A 26,343-nucleotide genomic window follows, 5' to 3' on the forward strand; every position below is an offset into this window, starting at 1 on the left:
AACATGAGGCCAAAAGAAAATAGGCAAAAAGTAGGTGCCGGCAGATAGGTCAGCTGGTGCATGTAGCCTTGCACAAAGTGTAGAACTGCACTTTTCTTTTACCATTTGTACCTTTGTTAAAACTAGTCCATTATCTACTACACACATGCCACTGGTGGCTGTGTTGGTAAGCAGCCTGCATTGCCCTTAGCAAGCTGGCAGAAATACTTGTACTTCTATTAAAGGCATATTAAAAGTGTATTTAGTCTATGAAGAACAAATTTAGGCTAAAGCTGAGCTTACTATTACAGGAGGATATGTCTCTTGAGAACTGTAAGCCACAAACAGCTGTTTCAACGCTGTTTTAACGCACCACCTCCCTCCTGATTTTTATTTATGACTGCACCAATACATTTATTCTTCGAGCAGTAGCCTTATGTAGTTGTTATTTAGCTTGTCTGAGGCTATGAATATTCATGCTGGTGCTGGGTCTGTATTCGTCGGGACTGTGCGCCACAGGAGAGCTATCCAGTGAGCTGTCCAGCACCTGGAGAGCGCCAAATAAATGGATAAAGCCCTTCTCTGTATTATGTGAAATGACATTCTTATGCAGTTTCATAGAGTGATGGAAATTTACTGAAATGGTTTCAAGTGGGTTTTATTTCCCATCTTATGTCACATTAATTATGCCATTCTATCCAGTGGATAGAGGGTGTTACTGTAAATCTTTCTCTCAGTCTTCCTTTTATTTAGTCACAAATTGTTTGTATCAGAAATAATACTGTCAGAGAGGACTTGCCATTGACAGACTGAGATGAATAAAACAATGATGACTTACAACTGAGAACTCATTTAGGGATACAATTGCCAAATTGAATGTGTGTGTATGTGTGTGCATGGAGGCGTCTTGGGGCTAGTTAACAAGAAACATAACACACTGTCTTATTGTTAGTTTATTGTCAGAAGACTTCAGTCGTGGTGCTGAGTTCAAAGGAATAGAAAATGTGTTTGTGAAAGCCCGAATCCAGTGAGAGATGATGTGTCATTTTTATCCTCCCAGAGGATAATACGCCATCTGACAGCGCTCTAATACCTGCACCCAGGCTGTCAAACTGCACCCTTTAATGCAACCTCAACTCGCCAAGGAAAAAAGAAAAAGAGCGACGACGCTCTGTGTTTAATTGTGTACATGGCTGCCTGCATCTGCTCTGCACGTGTGTTTGTGTGTATATGTGTGTGTGTGTGTGTGTGTGTGTGTGTGTGTGTGTGTGTGTGGGTACACTAAGTTAATGTTAGACCTCAAATTCTCCATCAAAGGCAAGTGGTGAGAAAGCACTTGTAAAACTCTAAGTGTGACTCTCTAGCCCCATTTTTCCTTCCCCCAGGTCAAAGTCAAGTTGAGTCCACCGTTCTCCTTCCATCTATTTCTCCACTACCACCACTCTCTCTCTCTCTCTCTCTCTCTCTCTCTCTCTCTCTCTCTCTCTCTCTCTCTCTCTCCGTTCGCACACTGAAAAAAAAAAAGACCCAGGGGTGTCTGCTAGATTTAGTGCTTTATCAGATTAAACTGTACAGTACCTGTCTCCCTGAGTGTTGCTTGCTCCACATGGCTGCACACTCTGACTCAAAGTGAGTGTTGTCATCACCTTGTGCCCTGCCAAGGAGAGAGGACACTCAGACTTTCTCAGTCGAGTGCATATGGCCACAGCTGAGTTTGTAGAATTGTAGATTAACTCTTGAGTATTTCTTGGAAGCCCAGTCCTTCATTTCAATATTAGGGCGGCCTTACTGTTGGCCACAGTTACCAAGCATCACAATTGCTAGCTTCTTGCTCGTTTGTACATTATGCCCTTGCTGTTGATAAGAATTGTGTATGTGTGTGCGTGTGTCTGTGTGTTTATTTTATTTATAAATGTTTAAATTATACATACATAATATAACGTTAAAAATGACAGGATGGGTGCTGGATCAAATACATATCTAGCAGAATTAAAACAGATAGATCCATACAGCAAGTCGCTATACTGTTAAAAGGATGTCTATTGATGTGCAACGTTTCAAGTACAAAGCATGCTTGTGCATTATGGATATTTAAGATAGCGGCTCTTTGTACTTGTAGGAAGAGCTTCGTGCTCGAAACGTGTCACGGCAATGAAAATCCTTCTAACAGGAGCTATTCTGTGTGGAGCTGTCTGTTTTAATTCTGCTAATTATACATAAACGCCATCTTCCACCACATATCTTTACTTAGCATACAAGCAGCAAGCAGTATGAAAGTCATTTTTCTTCCTTACTTTTTCCTCCCGTTAAAATTTAATTTCAAAAAAGAAAAGAAAGTAGTCAACAAAAAAAACAAGTGAAACAAGAAACTCATTTTAAAAATGTATTTAATCTTGTGAACAAGAAACATTCACAAGAGCACAATCAGCGTAACTGTAGGAATTAAAAACACTTGCAAGAATCATAAAAAACATCATATAATAAAGCTTAAAAATCTCCAAGGGGAATGTAAGACTTTAATTTGAGGACAGTTTGCAGTTCATTCCATTTAAAAGGTACTTATACCTTAAACCAGTTCTGCCAACATGAGCGTGGCTTCATCCAGACCTCGTGACTGTAGTCTGTGGAGTCAACTGTATCAAATGCTTTTGAGAGGTCTATGAAGAGAGCCGCACAAAATAGTTCAACCAAATAAAGGGGGCAAAACGTGTACATTATACCCATGCATGAAACCATTGTCAGCATCACCACATCACATTGTTGCTCCTCACTGTTTTGGCCTGTGACTCCTAAAAGTTAAGCAATGTCTACTTGCAAACTCCTTGTGACAGGTTGCATATGTAAGTCAGTCAAGCTCATTAGTGATGTTTAATATTTTTTAAAGGCCTGAACTCTGTATAAGGAGTGGACGTAGTCACCGTGACGTCACCCATTGGTTTGTGGACTGCCTATCTGAAGCCTCGAGTTCGGGGGTGAAGCGATAGAATTGTCCAGTATTTCACAATTAAAAGCACAAATATGAGAAAAGTTGGAAAAAAATAAACATGATGCATGTAGCTGAACATAGATTATTATATGTATGCATTTGAATCCCAAGCACCAAGGGGAGTTTGAAAGATAAGAAAAGCATCTTATGTTCCATGTTAATATTTACAGACAATGTTGTAAGAGCTTATTAGTCCCCTACTTCCAACAGCAGGGGCCCTTCTTTACAGCTGAGAATGCTCTGTAAACTGTATTTAAAGGCACAGTTAAACACAAATGGCTACAAAACACCCACACATAGTAATTATCACGATTTGGCTTTACACCTTCCCCCAGCCCTCACACACTCTTCAGAGTGCTAAACCACAAGCGTGGTCCCAGAGGGGAGAGAGGATGCAGTTCTCACTCATCAGTCATCACTCACTCCCTCTTGTGGTGTCAAGAATTTGTCGTCGCCAACAGCAGTCAAGACATGTGTGAATGCAGGCATGTGTATTAGCGCTGGTGCAGAAGTTTCCTCTCTGGGCATAAAAGGAACATGTGCCAGACTGCTTACGTAGTGTTTACAGTATGCTACGTGTTTCCGCAACTATTGTTGACGCATGCATTTACGCAACAATGATTATCCAAAGAAACACACTTACCAGCCCCCGCGCTATTTACCAGAGTATTTGCTCAGATGTTTTTATCCATGTGTTTTTCCCACCTACACAATCTGTAATATTCCTTGTATTCTGCCATTGTGCAAGTACACAAATTCTATTTGCATTACAAAGCAGCACTACATCTGTTAGGTGAAACCGAGTGTGTAGGAGGAAAAGGTAAGAGAGAAAGTAAGATGCATTGAGGAACCAAGTCTTTGGATGTAGCGAGAGGACACAGGCTGCACTCGATGTGGTGATACTCCCCGAGTATTCTTGCCCTGGTGCTGTCACTTATTGCGTTAAATTGAGAGTCAAAACGTAGCTGCAGTAACTTTTCTCATTCCCTTCGTTAAGTATATACTTATCTTTTGTTATCTGGCCCACTTAAAGTATATAAATATAACATAAAGGTTCCTATATCCGTAAAGTAATATTCAGGAAAAAAAAGATATCTCTGGACTGCTGAAGTATTTGATCATGACACAAAAAAATGATAATACGCGTGCTATTTTTGGATTATATGCCAGAATATCAGAAGGGAGCCGAGTGAGAGTGGCTGCTTAAAACGGGGAAGGAAGAACTTTCATTCTGTTTTTTTTGGACTTGACAGGGTGGGGGGGGGGGGGGGGGGGGGGAAGATGAAGCCGTCAAATACACATTGGACTGCCTCCACTTTGCTGCCTCAGGAAACAATGCCAGTTCAAACAAGCCTTTGAGCAGTCTAGGGGGCCGCTTTCTCTCTGTCTCACCATCTTTACCACACCCAGAGAAAGAGACAAACCACACACACACACACACACACACACACACATAGAGAGGCCTTGTTTTTCAGTACTAACTGCATCTTTTTTTGTTGAAAGTACTCAGTGGTTTCCGTCAGAACAGTGGTAGGTGGGATGAGAGACCAGGGAAGGTTGAAAGGCCACGCTTCCCTGCAGTTTAACTTCAGACTAATGGGCTGTCGCTGTTTGACCTCTGTGTCCAGCGGCTGGCTTTACAAATGAATCATGTCAGACTGCGGATGGTTGCTGACAGTTACCACAGGTGCATGCGTAAGGAGAGGAGACAAGTTACACTAAACACTAAACCATAAATAAAAACAATAAAGAAAATGCAAATTAACCCTGCTACAAAGGCTGAGGTTGAAGGCCATTAAACATAATTAGTTTGGTACCAAAGTGTCAATCAATAGTTTGATATAAAGTATGAATTATGTTTCAAAACAACATGAGACAACTAACAAAACCCTAAAAAGCCCAAACTACCGGTGCCCGAATGTGCACTGATCTGTTAAAGCTCAGTCTGGAAATTTATTTTAGAATTAACAAGATTATAAAAGAATAAACAAATACTGCTAATTTGATTATGTCTCTTTTGCTTTGTTTGCTCTCCAGCTCCAGTGTTTTACTTTGGAGAGGTAAAGTATCATGTGGATGAGAGTGATGGATACGTGGAGGTTAAAGTGTGGAGGACAGGGACCGATCTGTCCAAGAGCGGCACCGTCACCATCCGCTCTCGCAAGGCCGAGCCTGTCTCTGCAGAAGGTAAGCTCCCAGTTGTAGAGTCAACTGTTGCTTGTGATTTATTGGAAATTATTGAATGAACAAATAAGATCATCTGACTGCATTCTATTCATCTACTCACTTTCTTATTATTGTAATTTTTTCCCGACCTTCCATCCCGCTCTCTATCCTTCCTCTAGCCGGTATTGACTATGTGGGCATCAGCCGTAACCTGGACTTCGCCCCGGGCGTCAACATGCAGACGTTCAGGGTCACCATTCTGGATGACCTGGGACAACCAGAGCTGGAGGGCACTGAGAGCTTTGAGCTTGTCCTTCGTATGCCAGTGAACGGCATTCTGGGAGAACCTGGGAAGGCTACAGTCTTCATCAATGACTCTGTGTCTGACTGTGAGTGACTTGATTGACCTAGAATCTTTTACTGTGTCTCTTCTCACCTTCAGTATTTACTGGGTACATTTGAAAGCGCTATACAAATAAAATGTATTGTTGTCATTATAAGTATTATCTTCATTATTAGTTCTATACTAGTGGTGTGAGTCAAGGAATGGCAACGTCGGTCTGTCAGCCCGTCTGACGGTAATCCTGACGGCTTGCACAGACATTTATTGCCCTCTAAGGATAAATCCTACTAAATGCATTTCGCTCAAACACTGAAAGCATTGAAGCACATGAAAGCCTTACACAGTAGACGACCAGTTTAGCTGCTTTGCTAAGCATCACTGAAACATTTTCTTTTACTTTGTATTCATAGTTTTACAACTTTCATGACCTATTTTCAGTCAGCTTGTTGTGACAGTTATTTGATTAGCTTTTTAAGATCAGTCCAGTTAGTTAATTAAGTTCAGCCCAGACACCATGGAATGCATTATTACTTTTTCACATGCGATGATTGAACTCTGACGTGTCATGTTTGTCTTTTTGACTGACAGTGCCAAAGGTACAGTTCCGCGAGCCGGTGTACACCGGCGAGGAGAGTGACGGTCGGATCACAGCAACAGTGTACCGCAGTGGGGACATCAGACACGTATCCACCGTTCGCTGTTACACCCGTCAGGGTTCTGCACAGGTCGCCTCTGACTTCGATGAGCGACCCAACACAGACACATCTATCATCACTTTCTTACCAGGTATTTCATTAATCACAAAAGTATATCAGACATGTATTTTTTCTCAGTTGTTATATTTAATCTTGCGTTGTGAGAGTTGACACCCTTTTTATTCAAATAAACAGCTCTAACTTGTCACACTTTTTTTGCAGTGCTATGCAGATTTTGCAAGGGCTCGCAAGTTGAACTATGCTCCACATATTACCTACTGCACTTTTTCAGTATTTATTTTACAAAATGTGTGCGAACAATTTTCTAAACTCATGAGGAATAATTTGTGGGTTAAAGTTTTTACATTTCCCATCATCCCCTTCTCGCTGTACACTCCAGGCGAGACGGTGAAGCCATGTATTCTATCCCTGGTTGATGACACGCTGTACGAGGAAGGGGAAGAGATGCGGTTGGTCTTAGGGAACCCGAAGAGCGACTTACAGTTTGGAGCATCGGTGGGAGCTCTGAATGAGACCCTGGTGAAAATCAAGGACACCGCTGACAGTAAGTGTAATGAAGGGGGGGAGATGGAGAAAAGTCAGGAATGAAACATATGGTAAAATAAAAAATAGGGAATCCAGTGTTTTATTTATCTGAATAGTTGAGTAGTTTAGGCTGATATGAAACGGTAAAATCAGCGTATACCTAAACACATATGGTTTTAAATTTTAACTGTCATCAGCAGTAATAATAAAGGGAGTGATGATTACAGGTTTATGTCCATAATCCAACAATTTTATGATGTTCTCCCCTTTCTGTGCACCTCAGAACCCATCATTCGTTTTTCGGAAACCAAGTTCAGTGTTAGTGAACCGAAGGAAGCCGGCGCCGTGGCAACTGTGAGGATCCCCGTGGTACGAGTGGGTGACACATCAAAAGTGTCACTGGTCCGTGTTCACACCAAAGACGGGTCAGCCATCTCAGGAGAGGACTACTTTCCTGTGTCTCAAGGTAAACCTCACACACATCTTCTTCTGTCTCGCAGGGTTAAAGCTACATTGTGGTATTTTTATATAAAAAAAACAAAAGCTAAATTAAAAAACTAAAAGTTTTTTAACAAAGCTCCCTATAGGAGTGTTGAATTAATAAAAGTGGGCATATGGATTTATTTGGGTGAGGGTCATTGATTTTCTATGTTCATCCCAAGTGGGGAAAGGTAATTTCTGCAATAGTCCAGTGGAGGGTCATGTAATTTTTAATTGAATTTCAGTATACTTCATGCTTTGTCAGCAGGGTGAAATCCTTCTCTATCCACTCGGCTTTAAGCGCAATGAACCTTTCTTGGCTTAATCAAGGCTTGAAATATTTATATGCATACATTCAGTCTATTCAAATTATACCTGCCCACCCACCGTTCAAATTTCCCAGCAGTTTTGAATCACACAGCGGTGAATTTCTCATTTTACACAATATTTTCTCAGTGCAGCACATTTCTAATGCAAAGCTCTATTACTTACCTCGCCAGAAGATGGACCACTTTTGGCACTATGCAAATAAGAAGCTGCAATGCGTTTTAGTTCAGTGATATTCCAAAGAAGTAACAAAACATGAATTTAGTTTTTTTGTGGAAAACTTAGCTCAAAAAAGCAGAGAAACTTGGCCTTGATGTAACCTGACTGTCTTTACTGTCACAAAAAATATCACCTACAACAATTACTAAAGCTGCCAGAACCATCAATGCAACACACGCGTTCGAATGATGATGTTTGAAACTGTGTTTGTGTTTGTGTGTGCCCAGACATTGAATTCAAAGAGGGGGATAAGGAGCACGTGGTGGAGGTGGAGGTGCTATTTGATGGCGTCCGAGAGATGAGGGAAGCCTTTACTCTCCACCTTAAGCCTGATGAAAACATGGTGGCTGAAACTCAGGTCAGGATGTGTTCCTGCCTAAACATCACACAACAACTCTTTCTTTCTTTAACTCTTTTTTTCTGATTTGACACATCAAATCACTCATCCAGATGTGTCCCACTGAGACCAGGGATCTCTTTTACAGGGCTGTCCTGGCCCAGACAACTTTATTGTAGTTGCAGCCAAAAGAGCGATGAAAACATTGAACAATAAATAATAGATTATCTGCCAAAGAAATAAGGCAGAGTGAGAGAAATGAGAGAGAAGAGTATAAAGAGAAGCCAAGAATCAGTCATGATTGTGAGATTGTAAACACATCCAGCTCTGTGATGACTTTAATCATTTCATTGATAGCAACTCATTCACGAACAGCACTGTGTCCATAGTTCTCATTGGTCTTAAATCTCTCTTTTCTGGAACAGGTAACTAAAATGATAGTTTACATCGAGGAGACCAACAGCATGGCGGATGTCACCTTCCCCTCTCTGCCTCATGTGGTATCGCTGCTCCATTACGACGATGTCGCCAGGACACCAGACAACCTCCATCCACCAGCCGGCTACCCTGTCATCTGTGTCACAGTGAGTCAAACTGAAACTATATTCAGAGACACAAGTGACTTCGGAGATATCTTTTGAATTTTGTTCCTCGCTCGACAATAACGGTACACTATAGCAGCGCCTGGGAAACTGTAACTAGACCGACTACAGTTCAATTTGTAGGCTATTTTCTGGAATGAGGTAGCAGGACCTAATCAGGAGCCGCATCCTCTGGGAGTGGAAGGCACATTGTGATCCCTCAGGACCCATACTTTTCTTCAGCCAAAGTTAAGCGGCCCTTCCGGAGTTGGCCAGTCCATCCTTAAAAGACACATTACACAGTTTAGAAGGCTACAGTCCCCATGCTTCCAGACACCGGAGAGTCACTTCCACTCTTGAATAGGCTCAGTGAGACACTTAAATGGATTTTCGTGATGTGTTAAGTCATTTGCTTCTCAGGTGACTGCTCAGGGAGACAAAATGAAACAGTCTTGTCAAAACTGAAATGTTGAGTGCCGCATCAGGAGGCATGGTGTCAACAGGTTTACATAAATACTGACTTAAAAGGCTTACCCTTCTGTCCCGTATCTTTATTTTTCTAATTATAAGCCAAGCCATTTTAAGAGCTTGAATATGAAAACATAGCACACTGAAACATCTGGATTCCCTTGGCAACCGTTGCATACTCCTTTGTATTCTGCACCTCTTTCTCCATTTGTCCTCTGGCATCTGCTGTATCTTTCCCATCTCTTTGCTGTCCCTCCCCACCCGCCCACTCTTACTTTATTCCTTAACCATCCTCCAGGCTTGCAGCACAAAATACCCAGACTATGACAAGACGGGCTCTATCTGTGTCAGCGAGCACATCAACAACACCTTGACCCACTACCGCTGGCTCATCAGTGCCCCAGCTGGCCCCGATGGCGTCACCAGTCCCATGAGGGAGGTGGACTTTGACACCTTCTTTACGTCCTCCAAGATGATCACATTGGACTCAGTCTACTTCCAGGCAGGCTCCAGGGTCCAGTGTGCTGCTAGAGCCGTTAATTCTAACGGGGATGAGGGTTTAGAGCTCAGTAGCCCCGTCTTCACTATCAGCCAGGAGGAAGGTGAGGACAGAACTATGAACATCCGTCTCTATGTCTTGTGTTGCCAGTTTTCTGGACAAGGAAATGAACAGGGATTTAGCCCAATGTTGCAATGAGAACCAAAAGGGCTTTGTTCTCCAAGCATCGTGAATGCTTAGTAATAGAGCTTTTGAATGAACAGTACCTATTGTACAGTACAGCTGCAAAATTCTAAATGATAAGTAAGTATTGTGTGCAAAATGTACTAAACGTATAAAAGGTAAAAGTACTCAGTGCAGAAAATTGCCCCCCTGTGAATGTTGTCGAATTAAATACATTTGTATGGGATTGTTATCATTGTTGCATTCATGTATAAATAGAATGTCACTGTTGTAGTTATAACAATGTGTCGCGTTTTATAAGATAATCATACGCATTGTATGTGTGTCTTCTTTCCTCCAAAGTGTTGCAGTCTGTCCTTGTGTTCAGACTCTTTCCTCTCTGTTCCATATGTCATATTAAGGTATGTGTCAACCACGTAAGATGGGGACCGTTGGCGCCGAGCCTTTCTCTGCCAAGCTACGCTACACTGGAGCAGAGGACCCGAAACACCCTAACCTCATCAAAGTGACTGTCACCATGCCTCACATAGATGGTAGGTAGGAGCTGGAGGCAGGACTTGTACCACAGGTGAAGTGAAGAGTAATGTAGTGTGTGTAATATTCACGTCCGTGGATCCTCAGGAGCGTGACAGCCAGAATATAGATCTTGCCGGGTTGTATCAAACCCCCCTGTAGAAACCCTCCAGCACACCCGCTACTTAACATTTCCTTCTTGATTCCACCTCGTCTCCTCCAGGTTCTCTTCTTCCTTTTTTTTTCGGTTGCTCCCCTGCATTTCTTTTCAGCACTTTTCGTTCAACTATTTCTTTCCACTAAGTTTTTGAAATAATCATTTCTCTCAGTACTGGTATCAGAGATAGTTGGACACAGTCAGGATCACATTGTCTCCCCTCGCCTTGCAGGCATGCTTCCGGTAATCTCCACTCGCCCTCTCATGAACTTTGAACTGAGTCTAAGTCCAGACGGAACCCGAGTCGGAAACCACCGCTGCTCCAACATGCTTGACTACAATGAGGTCACCACCGGTCACAGCTTCATCACCGCCTTGACGCGAAGCCCTGAAAGCATGGGAGACGCAGCACCCTACCAGTTCAGCGACTCTCTGCGGGGGAACAGCACATTGCGCTTCTACAGGAACCTCAACCTGGAAGCCTGTCTCTGGGAGTTCGCCAGCTACTACCACATGTCTGAGCTGCTCACAGACTGTGGAGGCACCATAGGGACTGATGGACAGGTGTGTGTGTGTGTGTGTGTGTTCCTGTGTACGTTTGTCTACAATTTATGAATTCCAATCTAGTGTTTGTATGTACATCTGTTGGACTGTTAGCCTTTTTGTGTGCGTGTGTCCACCTGTGTTTGTTTCCATCTGTATGTTCAGTCTATTTACAGCCTTCTGAATGAAAGGGTCACACAGACAGAACGGCACCATGTCTGTTTGCCTGCATTTTACGTCTCATTCACTGAATGTTTGTGTGTGTGTTTGCCAGCTCTGTGCCCCAGCGTGTGATTGTGTGCATGCAAACATATGCACAAAGAAACGTACACACTCAAACAAAGTATTGTCAACCTGTCATCAGTCATTCCCCCAATGCTCACCACTGCCACTGTATCAACACGGAAGATTTTAAAGCTGGAAATCTGTGAAATCATGAAAGGGAAGTCACTTTATTTGGAATCAGGCAGCTTTGCCCAGTTTTTCCTTTACTAGCTTTGTGGCGTGACAGTTGAACTCACCACAGAAGTCGGCTGTCAATTAGACAGATGCTAACAAACCTCCTGTAGCCATTTGCTGTTGTTGCATAATTGCAATTCTTCTTTGTGTTGGATACTGTACAGCTCTGCAGTATTATCATGGCTCGTTGTTGTTATTGTGGATTAGGAGCCAGACCCTTGCTCCCTCGCTCATGTCCTGCTGCTCTTTTGTGTTCCTCCAGCCTTTGATCTGTGAGCTTCTTGTTGCTGACCAGACTGCTGAGTGTGTGTGGCGTTTTTGTGTGTGTGAGGAGAAGACGAAAAAGAGATAAGAAATGTGTGTATTTGTCCCCTGTCACAGCAAGAACCGCTTGCACACATAGTTACACATGACGCCCGTCATCTTCCAAGACCTCAAATCCACTTCGTAAAGAGAGATCACTGTCACACTGCCCCTTAGGTTATGTTTTAGTTTTTTGTCAAGGAGTGCCAAAAGAGAAAAACATAAGCAGTCCAAATCTTGCAGCCTCTACCAGGGGGCAAGACTACAAGCACACAGAAAGTATTAAATAATTCAGCTACCTCTCAAAAGACCAAATTAATCTTAAAAAAACATTCGATTTTGACTGTAATAATCTCGATCAATGTTTAATTATTGGATTTTCATAACAGCTTTGTATTTTGGTCTCCATAACTGCTTGCCGAGGTGTTGTTTTTTGTCTGGGGAGAACGCGCACTTATTGAAAGGTTGAACTCACAAGAAGAGTAAAGATCATGATATTTCGAGGGAACTAACTGTGAACAAATTCTACCTTTATTCTGTTCCATGCGGCATCAATTTATTTTAGAAAGGGTTGTAATAACATTATGGCTTTGTAAACCTTAGCGGCTGAGGTAGTTTGTCTCACAGCTAGCAGTCATATCATTTCTCATTTGGATCCTGATTCAGCAATTGCACAACTTACTCTACTGAGAGACCCTTTGGTGGATTGGGTAGTTTTCAGCTGTGTGTGCAGTGCATTTCAGGTCTTTGGTGGAGATTCTCTCTGTTTGCAGTGATATTACAGCAGACTCTTAATGTAGTGGTGCTTTGTGTTTCAATGTTATTTTAGAATTAAGATTAGATGTTACACTATATGTGCTCAAGTGATGAAGTAGTAGGTTGATCTGAGACTTACCAAAAACATCTTCTGCCAAATTGCTCTTCTAAATTGCTCTTGTCAATTAATCTCCTGCCCAGCAATCAACACAGTAATTGACAATACAAATTGACACATTTTAACTCCAAGTCAAACAAACATAATGTGGTGCATTTTCAATCTGTTTCTAAGACAAACTCCGACTTTGTCAAACTTGTGTGAGCACATAGTTCACACAAAACACAAAATTGTTTATATAATGTTGGTGAGCAGAGACACCTAGTGGCTGGCCTCATGGACGTACATCTAAGACTACAAGTTAACGTGGATTTCGAATTATGTAGAATGCAATCCAGAAAAAGGTGTTGGGTAGAAAATGTTTTTTCCAGGTTACAAAATCTAAGTTAATATGATCATGTTTTTGAATACCTTTAAAACAACAACAAAGAACAAGATGGAAAAGAACAATACAAGCCCACATTGCTGCCCACAGTGGTTTCTTGTGTATAACACTGAGTAGGAGTGAAAGAGTTCAAGCATCTCGTGGAGAACAATGTGTTCATCTTTTACATCTGCTCAGCACTTAATATAACTTATCAACCTACAATCCCCCCTTAATCTAAAAGGATACTACAGTTGTTCTAGTCACACATTCAAGGATGTCTTGCTTATAACTTCAGCCATAATATCAAGTAAATGAACAGTAATCTAGAAATTGCCTCGTCAATAATACATTTTGAATGTATTTTACATTTTAAGCCTAAAATTGTAACTCATCACTTACTGAAACGTCCTTCCAGGTGCTGAATCTGGTCCAGTCCTATGTGACTCTGCGTGTGCCTCTTTACGTGTCGTATGTGTTCCACTCACCCGTGGGAACCGGCGGCTGGCAGCACTTTGACCTGCAGTCTGAGCTGCGCCTCACTTTCGTGTACGACACGGCCATTCTCTGGAAGGATGGCATCGGCAGTCCCCCGAAGGCCGAGTTAAAGGGTAAGCTCCCAGGACCGTGAGGACGTGACATTGTTTTGCTTCTGGACCCAATATCGTCCACATTTTTAAATCAGTTTTTGTAAAATCCTGTGTCTTTGTTGTATTTTGCCAGGTTCATTGTATCCAACAAGCATGCGCATCAATGAACAGGGACGTTTGGTGGTAAACTTCCGCACCAAGGCTCGTTTCAGGGGTCTTTTCGTGGAGTCTCATTATGGAGGCAGAATAAACAGAGCTGGTGAGACTGACTTATTTTAACTTTTACTAATCCTCATGAGTGTCACTGACAATACAAATACATTGCTTACGTGATTAGTTTCAGGCATCGCAATTGATTTTGATTGTAATGAGCTTCTCCCTCCCTAGAAACATTCATGTCCTCGATGGTGATGAGTGTGGACCACCCCGGCCTGACCTTTAACCTCACCTTAGTGAGGAATGAGCCCACCTACAACCAGCCAGTCCAGCAGTGGACCTTCACCTCTGACTTTGCTGTAAGTATGACAACATGAAATTGAAACGTCCACTGTGTAAATCTGTGCACTCGAGCAGCTGGACGGACAAATACAGACTGACACAGTGTCGGCCCTCTTTGCTCCGTACAGGTGAGAGACTACTCTGGGACCTACACAGTGAAGCTGATCCCCTGCACAACAGTCCAGAATATGGAGTACACTCTTCCACCTGTCTGCAGCCCCAGAGAACCAGTCACCTTCGATCTAGACATCAGATTCCAGCAGGTAAGGCAGATTTAGTTTGAACCTTAAGATCCAAAAAGGGCATGTTTCTTTTATTATTATTATTATAATATTGTCTTTCTTATTTTCTTTCTCTCTCTCTGTCCCTGGCTCATTCCCCTGCTTCGTTGTGCTACACTTTGTTATACGTCCCGCTTTAGGTGAGTGATCCGGTTGCAGTGGAATTCAGTCTGAACACTCAGATGTTCTTGCTGTCCAAGAGGAGCTTGTGGCTCTCTGATGGCTCCATGGGCTTTGGTCAGGAGACTGACATAGCCTTTTCTGAGGGTAAGTACACTCTTACTACGTTGTTGTGGATTTTTTCCCGTTGATGATCAGCTTCTTTGACTTTATTACTTATGTTAAAACTCAATGCCTAACGGCTGGATCAGTAACTGTTATCTATCTGACTCGTGGTGAGACACCACAGGATCTCACTATTAGGAACTGAGTAACGGACACCCACAGAACACAAGAGAGATTGGATTCTGCATCACAAAGTATACAAGTAAACCGAGCTGTCCGGAGTCAACTAACTTCACAATAGCATTGCACATTACTTTATACCCTAAGTCTCCCCCCCACCTTCGGGGATGTCCTCCTCCTCCTCTGAACTTTCACCTAGACAAGTTACACTGTGCACCTCGGACAAGTCATAACAGAGGGTTTGTTGATCAACCACAGTCTCCTTTCCCACTCGTCTTCTCCTGATTCCACCTCTGGACGCCCGTCATAGTGACCAGCGCTTGCTTTCCCCTCCGTTGGAAAACCTGCATTCCTTGTTTATCTGCTTCACCCCCCTTCTATCTTCACCCGGGCTCCAAGGCCGCTACACGTAAAATTTGTTTTACATCACTTCTGTCATTTTTTTGCAAAGTGTGCCAAGTTTTTAGATTGATTTTCTACCTTTTTTTCTACATTGGTTTGAGTCCATGTCAGGACAATATGAAAATTGACTTGCCAACAATAAACCTTGCTTGACCTACTGTGGCTATTCCATCACAGTGAACATTACATCAGCTTTTTTATTTTGTAAATAGTTATTTTGTTGAGTGGAACTGACGTCTGGTATTTTTTGCCTAAAAGCATTTAATTCCCAAATCAATCCTGGAAAACAACCGATATGCAAACATTGACATCATGGAAAGAAAAGAGGGAATTTACTTTGAAGGTAGAAGATCCATTTAAAAGCAGTGGTATGCTGTGGACGTGGTTGACAGTAAAGTACATGAATTTTAAGTTATTTGCTAAAACATAAAAAAAAACAGGACTACAGCCCTTTAAATTAATTTCCATTTACTTCCATTGAATAGTCTGTGTTCCTTGGATTGATGATTCATACTAATAACATGGTGTAGACTTTAGGATTCATTTCCTCTTTTATTTCAGGTGATACGATCTACGGCCGTGTGATGGTGGACCCTGTGCAGAACCTGGGGGACTCTTTCTTCTGTAGCATAGAGAAGGTGTTCCTCTGCACTGGTGCTGATGGATACGTACCAAAGTACAACCCAACAAAGTTTGAATTTGGCTGCCTGGCTGACTCTCCATCCCTGCTCTATAGATTCAAGATTATTGTGAGTTTATTTAAGGTTTTAAATAATGCAATTTCAGTATGCAGAGAGATGCAAAATAATATTTTACAGTCAAACAAAAACATATCTCCTTACTTCCTTTTTCCCCCTTAATCTAACGCACCTCAACAGGACAAGGCTCAGCCAGAGACTCAGGCACGTGTGTTTGGTGATGTCAGTTTTAATGCTGCGCTGGCAGTGGATGATCCATCGGCCTTGTCCCTCGTCAAACAGCCCGGGTCTGATGGCTTTAGGTTGGACTCTACAGCCATGTTCCAGGTATTCATCATCTTACTGCTCCTCATAGCAAGTGACAGATTTGTATTGTGAAGCAGTAGCTACAGTAAGTTAAATGTATAAAACATCTAAAAAGCTTTACTGTACATGTGTTATTGTGAGACAGATTTTTGCGCTATAAGAGAGCTTGGAACATGTTGGCTTTGCCACAATTTTGTCTGTACAGAACTCTATGTTTTGCTTCGTCCCTGTGTGATGGTTTGATTGCTGTATTGTGTCGACAATGGCTGTGAGACATTAGGCTTTGTTGTGATGTAATCCTTGGGGATTGTTACCACTGCAGTGCAGAGTTATCGTATTTTGAATCATCATTACGTTAAATCAATTCAAAGCTGGTTAAGTGCACTTTTGCCAGAAATCCAAAGTCTAATGAGTCAATTTAGCACCAGCAGGTCCCATCTTATCAAACATTGATGTAGACATTTATTTTTGAGAGATGTGTTCATTGTGGAGTCTTAATCAATTCTGTTTTCTCATTTTGTGAATTGAACATAATTCTAATATGTGCATTTGTTGGTATTTTCCTCAGGTTGCTGCAGGCCGTGAGTGGTACATTCACACTATTTACACAGTCCGCTCCAAAGAGAATGCCAACAGAGGAATTGGAAAACGCAGCCTGGAGTACCACTCCTTGGCTTCCACAAGCAATGATATCGCCTTGACCCCATCGAGCGGCAAAGGTCATCGCTTCAGGAGGTCGGCCGGCGATGAAGTCCCAGATATTGCTGAAGATATTGGAGCAGACAACAACCGTGGTACCAATATCATGCACATCGCTTTGGACCGCACCAAGAGACAGGCAGGGGGGTCGAATGAGCTGTTTACCGATGGGCTGGAACCCAGTGAGCTGAACGCTGAGGAGGAAGAAGAGGGTCTGGTGACTATGGTGGGGGCACTGGTGGGGCTGCTGCTGACCGCCCTCATTATTGTCACCATAGTACTGGTGCTGAGATCCAGACAGAAGGATGGGAAGGAGGGATGGAGGGAGGGGGTGCAGGAGGTGGTGAAAGGGTCTATCAGTACAGAGCCCATGTTGGTGGTGAGGATGCAAGACTGCCACAACAGCTCAGAGGTCTGAGCAGTGGATGCGTGGATGCACAGATGGACAAAGGGATGAAGAGTATGTGAGGGTTTTTTACAATTTTGGATTCTTTTTTTTTTTAACTGGTAATTAATTGCTTTCATAACACCAAAAATCTGAGATTGATCATATGCGTTATTGGGTGAGTGTGTGTGTGTGTGTGTGTGTTTGCCAGTTAGTGGAGGATTTATACAGTATTGGAACCTTTACGAACCTTGATCACTGCAACGGAAAACAGCACAGAGTCCTGTAGGGTGTCTTCACTTAACATTCCAACTTGTGCTGTTAGTAGCATGGTATTTCATTTCTCACTTACTAGCTTTGGGGTGTTAAAGTCCCTGAAGCAGTTATATCCCTTCTGGAGAAAACCAGTCACTGAGAGCACTTTTTCTCATAAAGCTAGTGTCACGCAGGCCCAGTCAGAGATTTAGTGCTGCAGGTTTACCTCGGCTAAAGGGGACCAGATCATGTCAACGTTCATACTGAAAGGAATAGTTCACCTCAAGAAGAACACTCAGATGTTATCGACCAGCCCCTGTGTCAGTCAAAACTTTGTGTTTGTGAGCTCTGGTACTGTCTGTGTACCAAGATATTAATGGTATCAAGATAATCTCATCTACTTGCAAGGGATACAACAGATTTCTGCACACATTGTGCAGCATATGCCAATTGTTTAGTATCTTAACAATTCTGTTATTGATGCAAAAGTCCAATATTGACACTATAATTTCACTCACTGTCCTAAAGTTCATCAATTGCCAGATGATAATAAAATGTATGAAAATATTGGGGATTAAAAGCTTAATATAGAACCCATAGCCTAAGTAAGACTATACTGTGAAAATGATGCATTCTGGGAACAATTTTGTCCTAAAATATTTGCGGAGACACTCGTTCTGAGCTACAGAATTTGTAATGAAAAACAAAAACGCAAGATGCCACCACCTGTTTCATATCTGTGAACAAAACAAGCAGAAGTCTCTTATCAGAGTACAGGACATTCATACCACTGCAGTTAGAATTTGTTTATTAACCACCTAATCTTGTTTTTTTTTTATTCTTCTTTTTTACCATATGATGTTAGATGTATTGAGCATTTCTGTTGCTGCTGAGTTGGGTTATTCCCACTATTTGTATTCTTGGAAACTCAGTTATTTACTGCGTCATGTGTTTACAGTTCATCGCTGCTTTGTTACCACAATGTTTACTGCTATCCATCCTGTTGCTCCACTGTGTATTTCTGTGATATTGTCATATTTATTCAAAATATTTTGGGCGTAATGTTTCTTTTTTGTTTTGTTTTAGATAGCACTGGTTAAGGTATGTGTGAATAGAGACACTCATCTCAGGAGTTATTTCTTTTACAGCAATGGACCGTGTCTTGTAACACAATTTACTACTGTTGACTGAAGAAAATCTCTACCGAGCCACTTCCCACTTCTGTGTTACACTGCTAATAAGTGTGGTGCTGTGAACATGCACATACTTTATTCATATCCAATGTTTTGACCCCTATTCTTCTCATATTATGTTCTTGTAAGCTTTATTTGTCACTCGTACTGTGTGGGATTTCAGTGTTCTGAGTCATGTTTTTGAACAAATGATGCAAAATAGCTGCTTACAAATCGGTATGTCTCGAGGAAAAAATATTACGTTTGAGGCATTTGATGTAATCTGCTGTCTCGTTATTTTGCTGATATCACTGGTGAACTTTCTTGTTTACATGTGTTGTTAAACCTGTGTCTTACTCTGCTATGGATATACAACATGCTGGGGTCAATGTTCCTAAATATTTGTCTTATTATGGTGTTGTCATCATTGTATAATTATTTCCAATATTCATCAGGGCTAGCTAATGTGATGAACATGAGCTGGAAATGAGCTGAGGTGTGAATCAGCGAGGGATGTGATGGTTCATGCACGTAATAGTCTGCTAGGACAGTGCTGCGATTTTGTTTTTTCCCCTGATGAATTTGGAAATGACACCATATCTGACATCAAATGCACTTTTTGAGTCACATCCTTCACATGCCAATCCAAGCTATGCAATGTAATGTATATTCCACAGCCAGTTATCCCCATGTATATGACAATTTTAGCACAAACAATCAAACTTGATATTCAGTTTGTGTCTTTTTAAGAATGGGTTTTTATGTATATGTATTTAAGAATAAATAGTGTTGCTTACTTGTGTTGTTGATTTACTCAGTATTTATACAGAACAGTAGACTTGGGAGTCGAGACATAAAGCGTTCTAATCTCATGTCTCATGTAACTGATGTAATGAAATGCATTAGGCTGTATACCCTACACCAAGCCAGTAGAATCTGTACATGTCAATAATTAACTTGATTTCATTAAGTATTATTTTACTGCCCTAAATATTTGCTAATACCTGATACTGCCTGATTAGAATATGAGCAGTGCGATACTGAGGCAGAGAGAGAGAGAGAGAGAGAGAGAGAGAGGGAGAGAGAGAGAGGGAGGGAAGAATCTGATTGGTTAAATCGGAAGTGACGCACCACAAATGCGCGCGCTTCTCTCCTTCCTCCTCCGTTACTTCCTGCACTGGCAGTGTTGCGCTGCTGTTGGCTTGTAAACATGGCTAGCGCTGCTGCAGCTGGAGACGACCTGAGGAGAGAGCTCACGTGTGCTATTTGTTTGGACTTTTTCAAAGACCCCGTTATACTGAAATGCGGGCATAATTTCTGTCGGTTTTGCATCTGCATGCACTGGGATGAAAATGGCGGAGACTACGGGTATCAGTGCCCTCAATGCCGGACGGTAAGTTATTATACGCGTTGTTTTTTTCCTACCGTGCTTTCCCCCCCCCCCACAAAATATGTACGGTTCACGTGTGAAAAACCGAATTAACGTACTTTCATGCACATACAAGGGGATTTAGAGGAGCTAGTTTTAGTTGTTTTTGTGAAAAATTATACTCGCAGAACAGCAGTTTTGTAGCTGCCGCTGCTATGCTGGCTAACGTTAGATAACGGTAACGCTAAATTATCAGCAGGGAAGTTGGCTAACGGTAATGACCCAACTGTGTTAGCTGTGAAGGATTTTATTTAATGCACAACATAAAATACACATCGTGGACGAAGTACTACAAGCCGATATCTGCGCCTTTCTCAGTCGTTTTCTTTGTTTTCTCAGGTGTTCAACAAGAGGAGCTTCACTAAAAACTACCTCGTGCAGAACCTGGTGGACAAACTCGACGACCTGGAGTGTCTGGGGTCTTGTCCTGCACCCTCCAAGCCCGTTAAAGTAGATCAGAAGTGTGACCAACATGGAGAGGAGCTGAAATTGTACTGCCAGACTGATAAAAGACCCATCTGTGTGGTCTGCAGGGAGTCCAGAGCACACAGGTTGGTCGTGTTTGCATCATTATGGGAATTATCGACACGTACTATTTGGTTATCTATGCGTTTGCTTTGACAAAGGGGTTCGTCTTTTGTAAAATTCATCAACAAATACCACTGCACAGGTCAGGTTAAATAGTTTAGACCTTGCCAGTTGAATGAATCTGTACAAATACAAATTAAACTTAATGCTCACGCAGAAGAACCTAAAACCCATGTCATGCCACATTGTAGCTGTAATTGCATGCATTATAGAGACTGCTGATATTCCCACCGTTTGACAGTAACCAGACTTCTGAAACCTCAAATTGTTTCTATAAAAGTTTGAAGTATTGATCTGATGAAAACTGGGACCTAACCATTATCGGGTTTCTGATCGTTTCAACAAAGTTCCCATTTAAATTTGTACAAGAAACCTGAATCCTGAGCAAGACCCAGTTCATATCTTTTAGTAATCGGGGTTCTTACCCCTGCCATTGTGTCTTAGTCATGCTAATGCCCACACTCGAACCATAATGAGATGACTCAATCTGTCTTTTTGTCCTCGATTGTTCCGATGAAGAGATACCAGAGTCGACCACCAAAGCACTAATTCCATTGTTTTCTATTCCTTGCAAATGTAAATTCTCATATCTCACTAGATCAGAACATGCAGCTGTAGATGCACATAATTGATTTTGAGAGAGTGGGGAGAGCAACTGAGGAGGGTTCCCACATGTATTGCAGAAATGCAATAGATGCCATGTGCACAGAATAAACAACATAATCAAACTGCAACATAGTCAATCCATGTGACAGAAATAGACACATGAGAATAGTGATGCAGTAGTAGCCCTAATAATGTAAATAATATAATAGATAAAGTAGAATGATATAAGATCAGTAATGGTAGCAGTGAAAGAAATGTGATTAATAATAATCGTTGCAGTGGGTGTCACAACCACGGTCCATGGAAACCTGCGAGGCGAGAAAGCACAGAGACTTCTGGGAAGAAGCCAAGTTGGTAACGCGCATACAGTCACTCTTGTCTTCAAAAGAAGAAAATGTCTGCATCGGTATCTACGGTGGGGGTCAGACGAGCATGGGTGTTGCAGGGTAGTGATGTGCATTTTATGTAATCTCCATATCCAAGTACACTCATTCAATTATAGAGCACTAAATGTGCTCTCAGTTGGAATATGCGCTTGTAATTTTGACTTCAAGATTTTAGAATCTTCCTTTTCTTAAGCTAACTTTGAGTAGGTGTACAGCTAAATCTTGCCATTTACTGACATTGATATTAAATGGGGGAATATACACTCGGCCGTGAACGTTTTAACGTGGAGTGGACTTTTGTTGAAACGACTTAAGTGTACTTCAATTCATTTGAATTTGCAATACTGGTGTTGTATACCATGCTCGACCCTCTTTTACCTTTCAGCGCCGCTAGCTGCACGCTGTTAGCAACATGTGTTGAGGTTAGCACAACGAGCCGATTTGCGTGTGAGTCAGTCACACCATGACGAGCATCAGCATTGTGTTTGTCACCCATGAGGGGTTTGCATGCCAGAGTGTGATGTAAAATGATGGCGAGTGACATTAACGTATCGTTGAGAGCTCACTTGTATAATGTACTGTAGCGTAACATTTAATGATTTTTAATTTGCCTTAAAATAATACCAAAAACATTAAATTGTTGATGATTTAACGGTGTCGCCGTGATTGATAGTCATATGATGCAGAGAAGACTTTGGCTTGAGTATACTTAAGTGTGCACAGTCTGCTGGTACTGGCATACTAATAGTTTAGTTGGCAGTATGCAGTACTTTAGTATGAGATTTTGAAAACTGACATTATTTAAGATAAGAGTTCCTAAAGCATGCACCCATAGTTTGTTGAGATGCCTCTTGGGAATCCTGCTCCTATGTTTGTTTGTTTTTTACAAGTGGGTTCCGTTTTGTTTTTATGCATCAGGGTGCACGTGCAACTGTGGAATTCACAGCTTTTTTTTTGGTGAAGACGGCCAGAAAACGGAAATATTTAGAAATCTACTTTTCTAATACACTCGTTTGTTAGACCTCGAGGATCCACACAATGCTGTTTAATAAGAAGCACTGAATGAAAACATAACTTCTGTTTGTTTAAAAGAAAACTCCACAGGCAGAGTGTTTTGGGATGGTGTGACATATTTCACTGTAAACCACTAACTGTCTGGTCATTTGGTTTACTGTGGTTTCAGACACCATGAGGTAGCACCTGTGCCAGAGGTTGTGAATGACATGAAGGTAAGTCTAAGTGTTCATGTAATATCATATTGTTTGTGATATCATGATTCATTGTCTCTTTTCCTGTGTACATGTGTCTTGATGTATCCGTTTGTTACAGATGGAGTTGAAACTGAGGCTAATGGAGCTCAACTGGCAGAAGTCTCAATGTGTGAAAGTTATAACAGCTGATGAGCGTACCAGAAATGAAGCGAGGGTATGGAATGGACCTTTTTTTTCCCGTGTACATAACATATGTATGTTTGGTTTAAGTCGTCTTTCAAGATTACAACTTTCTCTAACTTCCCAGTTTTATCCTATTCTGTAAGTTCAGTTAAATGCAATATTGCAAATCACCTTGGAGGCTTAATTAGTAGTCCTGAAGTACTTGATGTATAAACGTTGGCTGCACACTGCACTGAAATGTTGCTCTTAACACTGACTGAACATGGATAACATTTGAACTGATCATCATCTGATCCTTCATCCTAATCCTTTGAAAACATCTGTCTTCCAGTTGAAGAAGAAGAGACTCAAGGAGAAGATTGAGGCAGATGTTGGCGCCTTGGTCCAATTCTTGCTCGACGAGAGAGACTCCCTGCTCGAGAGCCTGGATGCTGAGGAAGTTGCCACCATGGCCGTCGTAGACGAGAACTTGAAGATTGTCGAGGAGGAGATGGCGGCCGTGGATAAAGCTATAGCTGATATCCACGGCCACGTCGGTGGGAAAACTAGCTTTGAGGTCAGTCTGCTAGAGTTTCACAGTAGAGAAGGATTTCTGTTAGAAATGGACAATTATTGTCTGTGTAATAATGAACCGAAGGTTCAAGAACATCTTATTAAACATGTTGAAACCCCCACCAAGAGATTGCTGTGAAGTGTGTTAAATACTAATCAAAATACGCCTTTTTTGTTCCAACAGAGCCTTGCTGAGACGTTCAATGAGTAAGTAGCTTCCTGTTGTTTATTTGATATGAACCGATATCTTTAACATTGAATCTACCTTTTGCATAATACTTTTCTTTCTCCCATTTTTCTTCTACAGAGTCATCCATAGCAAGCCTTTTCCATCTCTCGACACGGTTAATTGTCAGACCGAATTCACAGACTTCTCAGGCCCCTTCCAGCTCATTATGTGGAAGAAGATGATGCATGTGTTGCATACCAGTGAGTACAAATCTGCCGCTTCTTCTTTTTTTTTTTTTTGGCCACATGTAATGCCAGCTTCAGCCCAATCTTAAGAGCGAGGTGAACTAACTTCTCCCAATCTCTGTCTGCGCAGTGCCTCAGAACCTCACTCTAGATCCAGACACGGCCCACCCAAACCTGATCATCTCAGACTTCGACACCAAAGTGGAGGAGGGCGGTATTCGTCACCAGGAGCCAGACCTGCCGGCCCGCTTCACCCGCTTCTGTGGTGTCCTCGCCACGGCCCAGTACGCCAGCGGCCAGCACTACTGGGAGGTGGATGTGAAGGACAAAGGTGTTTGGTACCTCGGAGTCACCACCGAGAGCAGCAACAGAAAGGGCTTCGTCAGCCTCTCCCCCTCCTCAGGATACTGGAGCCTGTGTCTGCAGGACCGGCTGTATGCCAACGGAGAGGACAGGCGCATCCCCGTAGCCGACTACTGGAACTCCCCTCGGGTCGGCGTGTACCTGGACTACGACAACGGGCGCCTTAGTTTCTATGACGCCGTCACAATGAAGCGATTGTACATGTTTGACACCTGTTTTGACGAGCCGGTCTATCCTTTCTTCAGCCCGGGGAAGTATGATCCAGGCAGCAGGATGCAGATATGCCATTATTACTGATGGGGTCTTTAAATCTAACGGCAAACTCGTGTAGGCCAGTGTTTCCAGATTTGCTGTTAGCAATGTTTTGTCTTACAGACGAGGCTGGAGTAACACAGTGATGTTGAATGTACTTTATTTATTTGAGCTGTTACTTGTTGGTCTCACTGGTGATGGAAAATGAGTTAAAATTAATACGTGTTACCAGGTGTCTCATTTTGGGAAGCTTAATTTTCTCATTTTGAGGTTGGAAATGTTCGATCTTTCAACCTAGACACGCACTGTAGGCCTAAACCCCCGACTACTGTGGCTGGGAGTGTGTTTATATCACTGTGCTGGGATGCAGATGCTCTGGTTGATTAGAGCAGCGCTTATCCTGTTAGCCATCACTATGCCATATACTATATTGTACATTAACTCATATTGGCTCATTTATTTTTGCCAGGTAGGGTCAGTGCTATATCCTTGTTGGGTAGAACTTGAAAGAAATATAACAACGTTATCACATTGATGGTTGTTGACAGTTAAGATTCCCTCAGTAATGTTGGACTGAAGAACCGTGTTCAGCGAGTCATTTTAACTCAGCTCGTACTGAGGTTTCAGCGGCCAGACAATGATTAGACTTCCAGGAAGGCAAAGCTCGGGTTCGTTGTTTTGTGGATGTTGACGTCCGTACAGATCATTTTATCATTAGCCTTTTTAAAATCACCTCCTTTTATTATTTTTCTCTTTATTTTATTATTCTGTACATTTAACTTTGCTGGACTTGAGAATTCCTCTTAATATTGCTTCGAGAACCATTTTGCTACTTTGTTTTAGCAGTAATACTGAAGGCATGAAGTCCTGCCATTTTGCTTTTTAGAAGTATTTAAAAAAAAATTCAGTCTGCTTAAATATGAGCAGGACGAAGCAAACAATTTTCAAATATTTAAATTATTAAGATTTACAACCATGTCTTCAAATATGTTACTTAACGGGTGAAAATGTAACTGTTGTACTTTAATAAGCGTTCCATCAACAGCCATGAGACCAAAACGTAAACCTGTGGAACGCTGAATGTTTTATTACATGTTCATGCTTTTTATTTCCTTTTACAAATGACCTGCTGCATTTTCTTCACTATTTCTTTAAGTAATCCTGCTTTAGATTATTAATTTCTAGAGTTGGTCCTAGTGCTGCATATTGGTCTTGACGTTTTAAGGTCTATTATCCAATTTGGTCCCGTGTGATTTCTCTTTTTCATTATTGATGATTAATGTGAAAATACATGCATCTGTGCTAAACATGGTTTTATTGTTGGGGTTATTTTTGCTTGTGTGGTTAAGGACCTACATGTGATGTTTGCCATCTCACATGGTCCCACAGTGCCATTTTATTATTATTATTATTATACACATGATCTTATAAAGGAGCATAGTCGAAACATTTAACAGCATGATTCGTGATAATAATTGCGAACTATGGTGTTGGTGTGGTAGGATTGCAGAACTCTGTGCTCTTGATTATTTGCTGATGTTTTGTTTTTGATGGTATACCTATAAATACAATTCATTCATGTATTCAGCAGCGCTGTGTCTTTGAGTGTGACATAAAGAAAATCTTGGGAGTCTGTTTGTGGCCCT

General features: G+C 41.8%; 2 protein-coding genes across 6 annotated transcripts in view; both read left to right on the plus strand.

The window, feature by feature from the left end:
• frem2a (FRAS1 related extracellular matrix 2a) overlaps positions 1-17,762 on the plus strand; it is a 51,682-nt gene extending 33,920 nt beyond the window's left edge. Inside the window, exons 7-24 of one of the 5 annotated variants that reach the window (XM_076101913.1) lie at positions 5,003-5,152; positions 5,311-5,520; positions 6,063-6,260; positions 6,570-6,734; positions 6,999-7,181; positions 7,969-8,099; positions 8,504-8,662; positions 9,426-9,729; positions 10,211-10,342; positions 10,712-11,043; positions 13,441-13,640; positions 13,744-13,853; positions 14,000-14,127; positions 14,239-14,373; positions 14,532-14,658; positions 15,760-15,947; positions 16,077-16,223; positions 16,771-17,762. In XM_076101913.1, the coding sequence (XP_075958028.1) occupies positions 5,003-5,152; positions 5,311-5,520; positions 6,063-6,260; positions 6,570-6,734; positions 6,999-7,181; positions 7,969-8,099; positions 8,504-8,662; positions 9,426-9,729; positions 10,211-10,342; positions 10,712-11,043; positions 13,441-13,640; positions 13,744-13,853; positions 14,000-14,127; positions 14,239-14,373; positions 14,532-14,658; positions 15,760-15,947; positions 16,077-16,223; positions 16,771-17,319 (3,548 nt within the window). In that variant the 3' untranslated portion in view covers positions 17,320-17,762. Of the gene's footprint in view, positions 1-5,002; positions 5,153-5,310; positions 5,521-6,062; positions 6,261-6,569; positions 6,735-6,998; positions 7,182-7,968; positions 8,100-8,503; positions 8,663-9,425; positions 9,730-10,210; positions 10,343-10,711; positions 11,044-13,440; positions 13,641-13,743; positions 13,872-13,984; positions 14,128-14,238; positions 14,374-14,531; positions 14,659-15,759; positions 15,948-16,076; positions 16,224-16,770 lie in introns of all 5 variants that reach the window. The other 4 variants (XM_076101909.1, XM_076101910.1, XM_076101912.1 and 1 more) reach the window with 4 other exon arrangements.
• A 2,111-nt stretch (positions 17,763-19,873) lies between these two features.
• trim47 (tripartite motif containing 47) lies at positions 19,874-26,332 on the plus strand. The gene is made up of 8 exons (XM_076101577.1): positions 19,874-20,106; positions 20,482-20,693; positions 22,906-22,951; positions 23,052-23,147; positions 23,448-23,672; positions 23,853-23,875; positions 23,976-24,097; positions 24,213-26,332. The coding sequence occupies exons 1-8, from the start codon at positions 19,924-19,926 to the stop codon at positions 24,740-24,742; spliced, it is 1,437 nt and encodes a 478-aa protein (XP_075957692.1). The 5' UTR covers positions 19,874-19,923; the 3' UTR covers positions 24,743-26,332.
• Positions 26,333-26,343: the final 11 nt, after the last annotated feature.

The sequence above is a fragment of the Anarhichas minor genome, unplaced genomic scaffold (assembly GCF_050575085.1).
Source record: "Anarhichas minor isolate MPS153535 unplaced genomic scaffold, ASM5057508v1 ptg000027l, whole genome shotgun sequence".
NCBI classification, from domain to species: Eukaryota; Metazoa; Chordata; class Actinopteri; order Perciformes; family Anarhichadidae; genus Anarhichas; species Anarhichas minor.

What these genes read in the sequence shown, in the direction of transcription:
- trim47 (XM_076101577.1), top strand. Translation starts at nt 19,924, where the DNA reads ATGGCTAGCGCTGCTGCAGCTGGAGACGACCTGAGGAGAGAGCTCACG. An exon ending in GTACCAGAAATGAAGCGAGG is followed by an intron (nt 23,148 to 23,447) that starts GTATGGAATGGA and finishes TCTGTCTTCCAG; the next exon opens with TTGAAGAAGAAGAGACTCAA. An exon ending in GTGGGAAAACTAGCTTTGAG is followed by an intron (nt 23,673 to 23,852) that starts GTCAGTCTGCTA and finishes TTGTTCCAACAG; the next exon opens with AGCCTTGCTGAGACGTTCAA.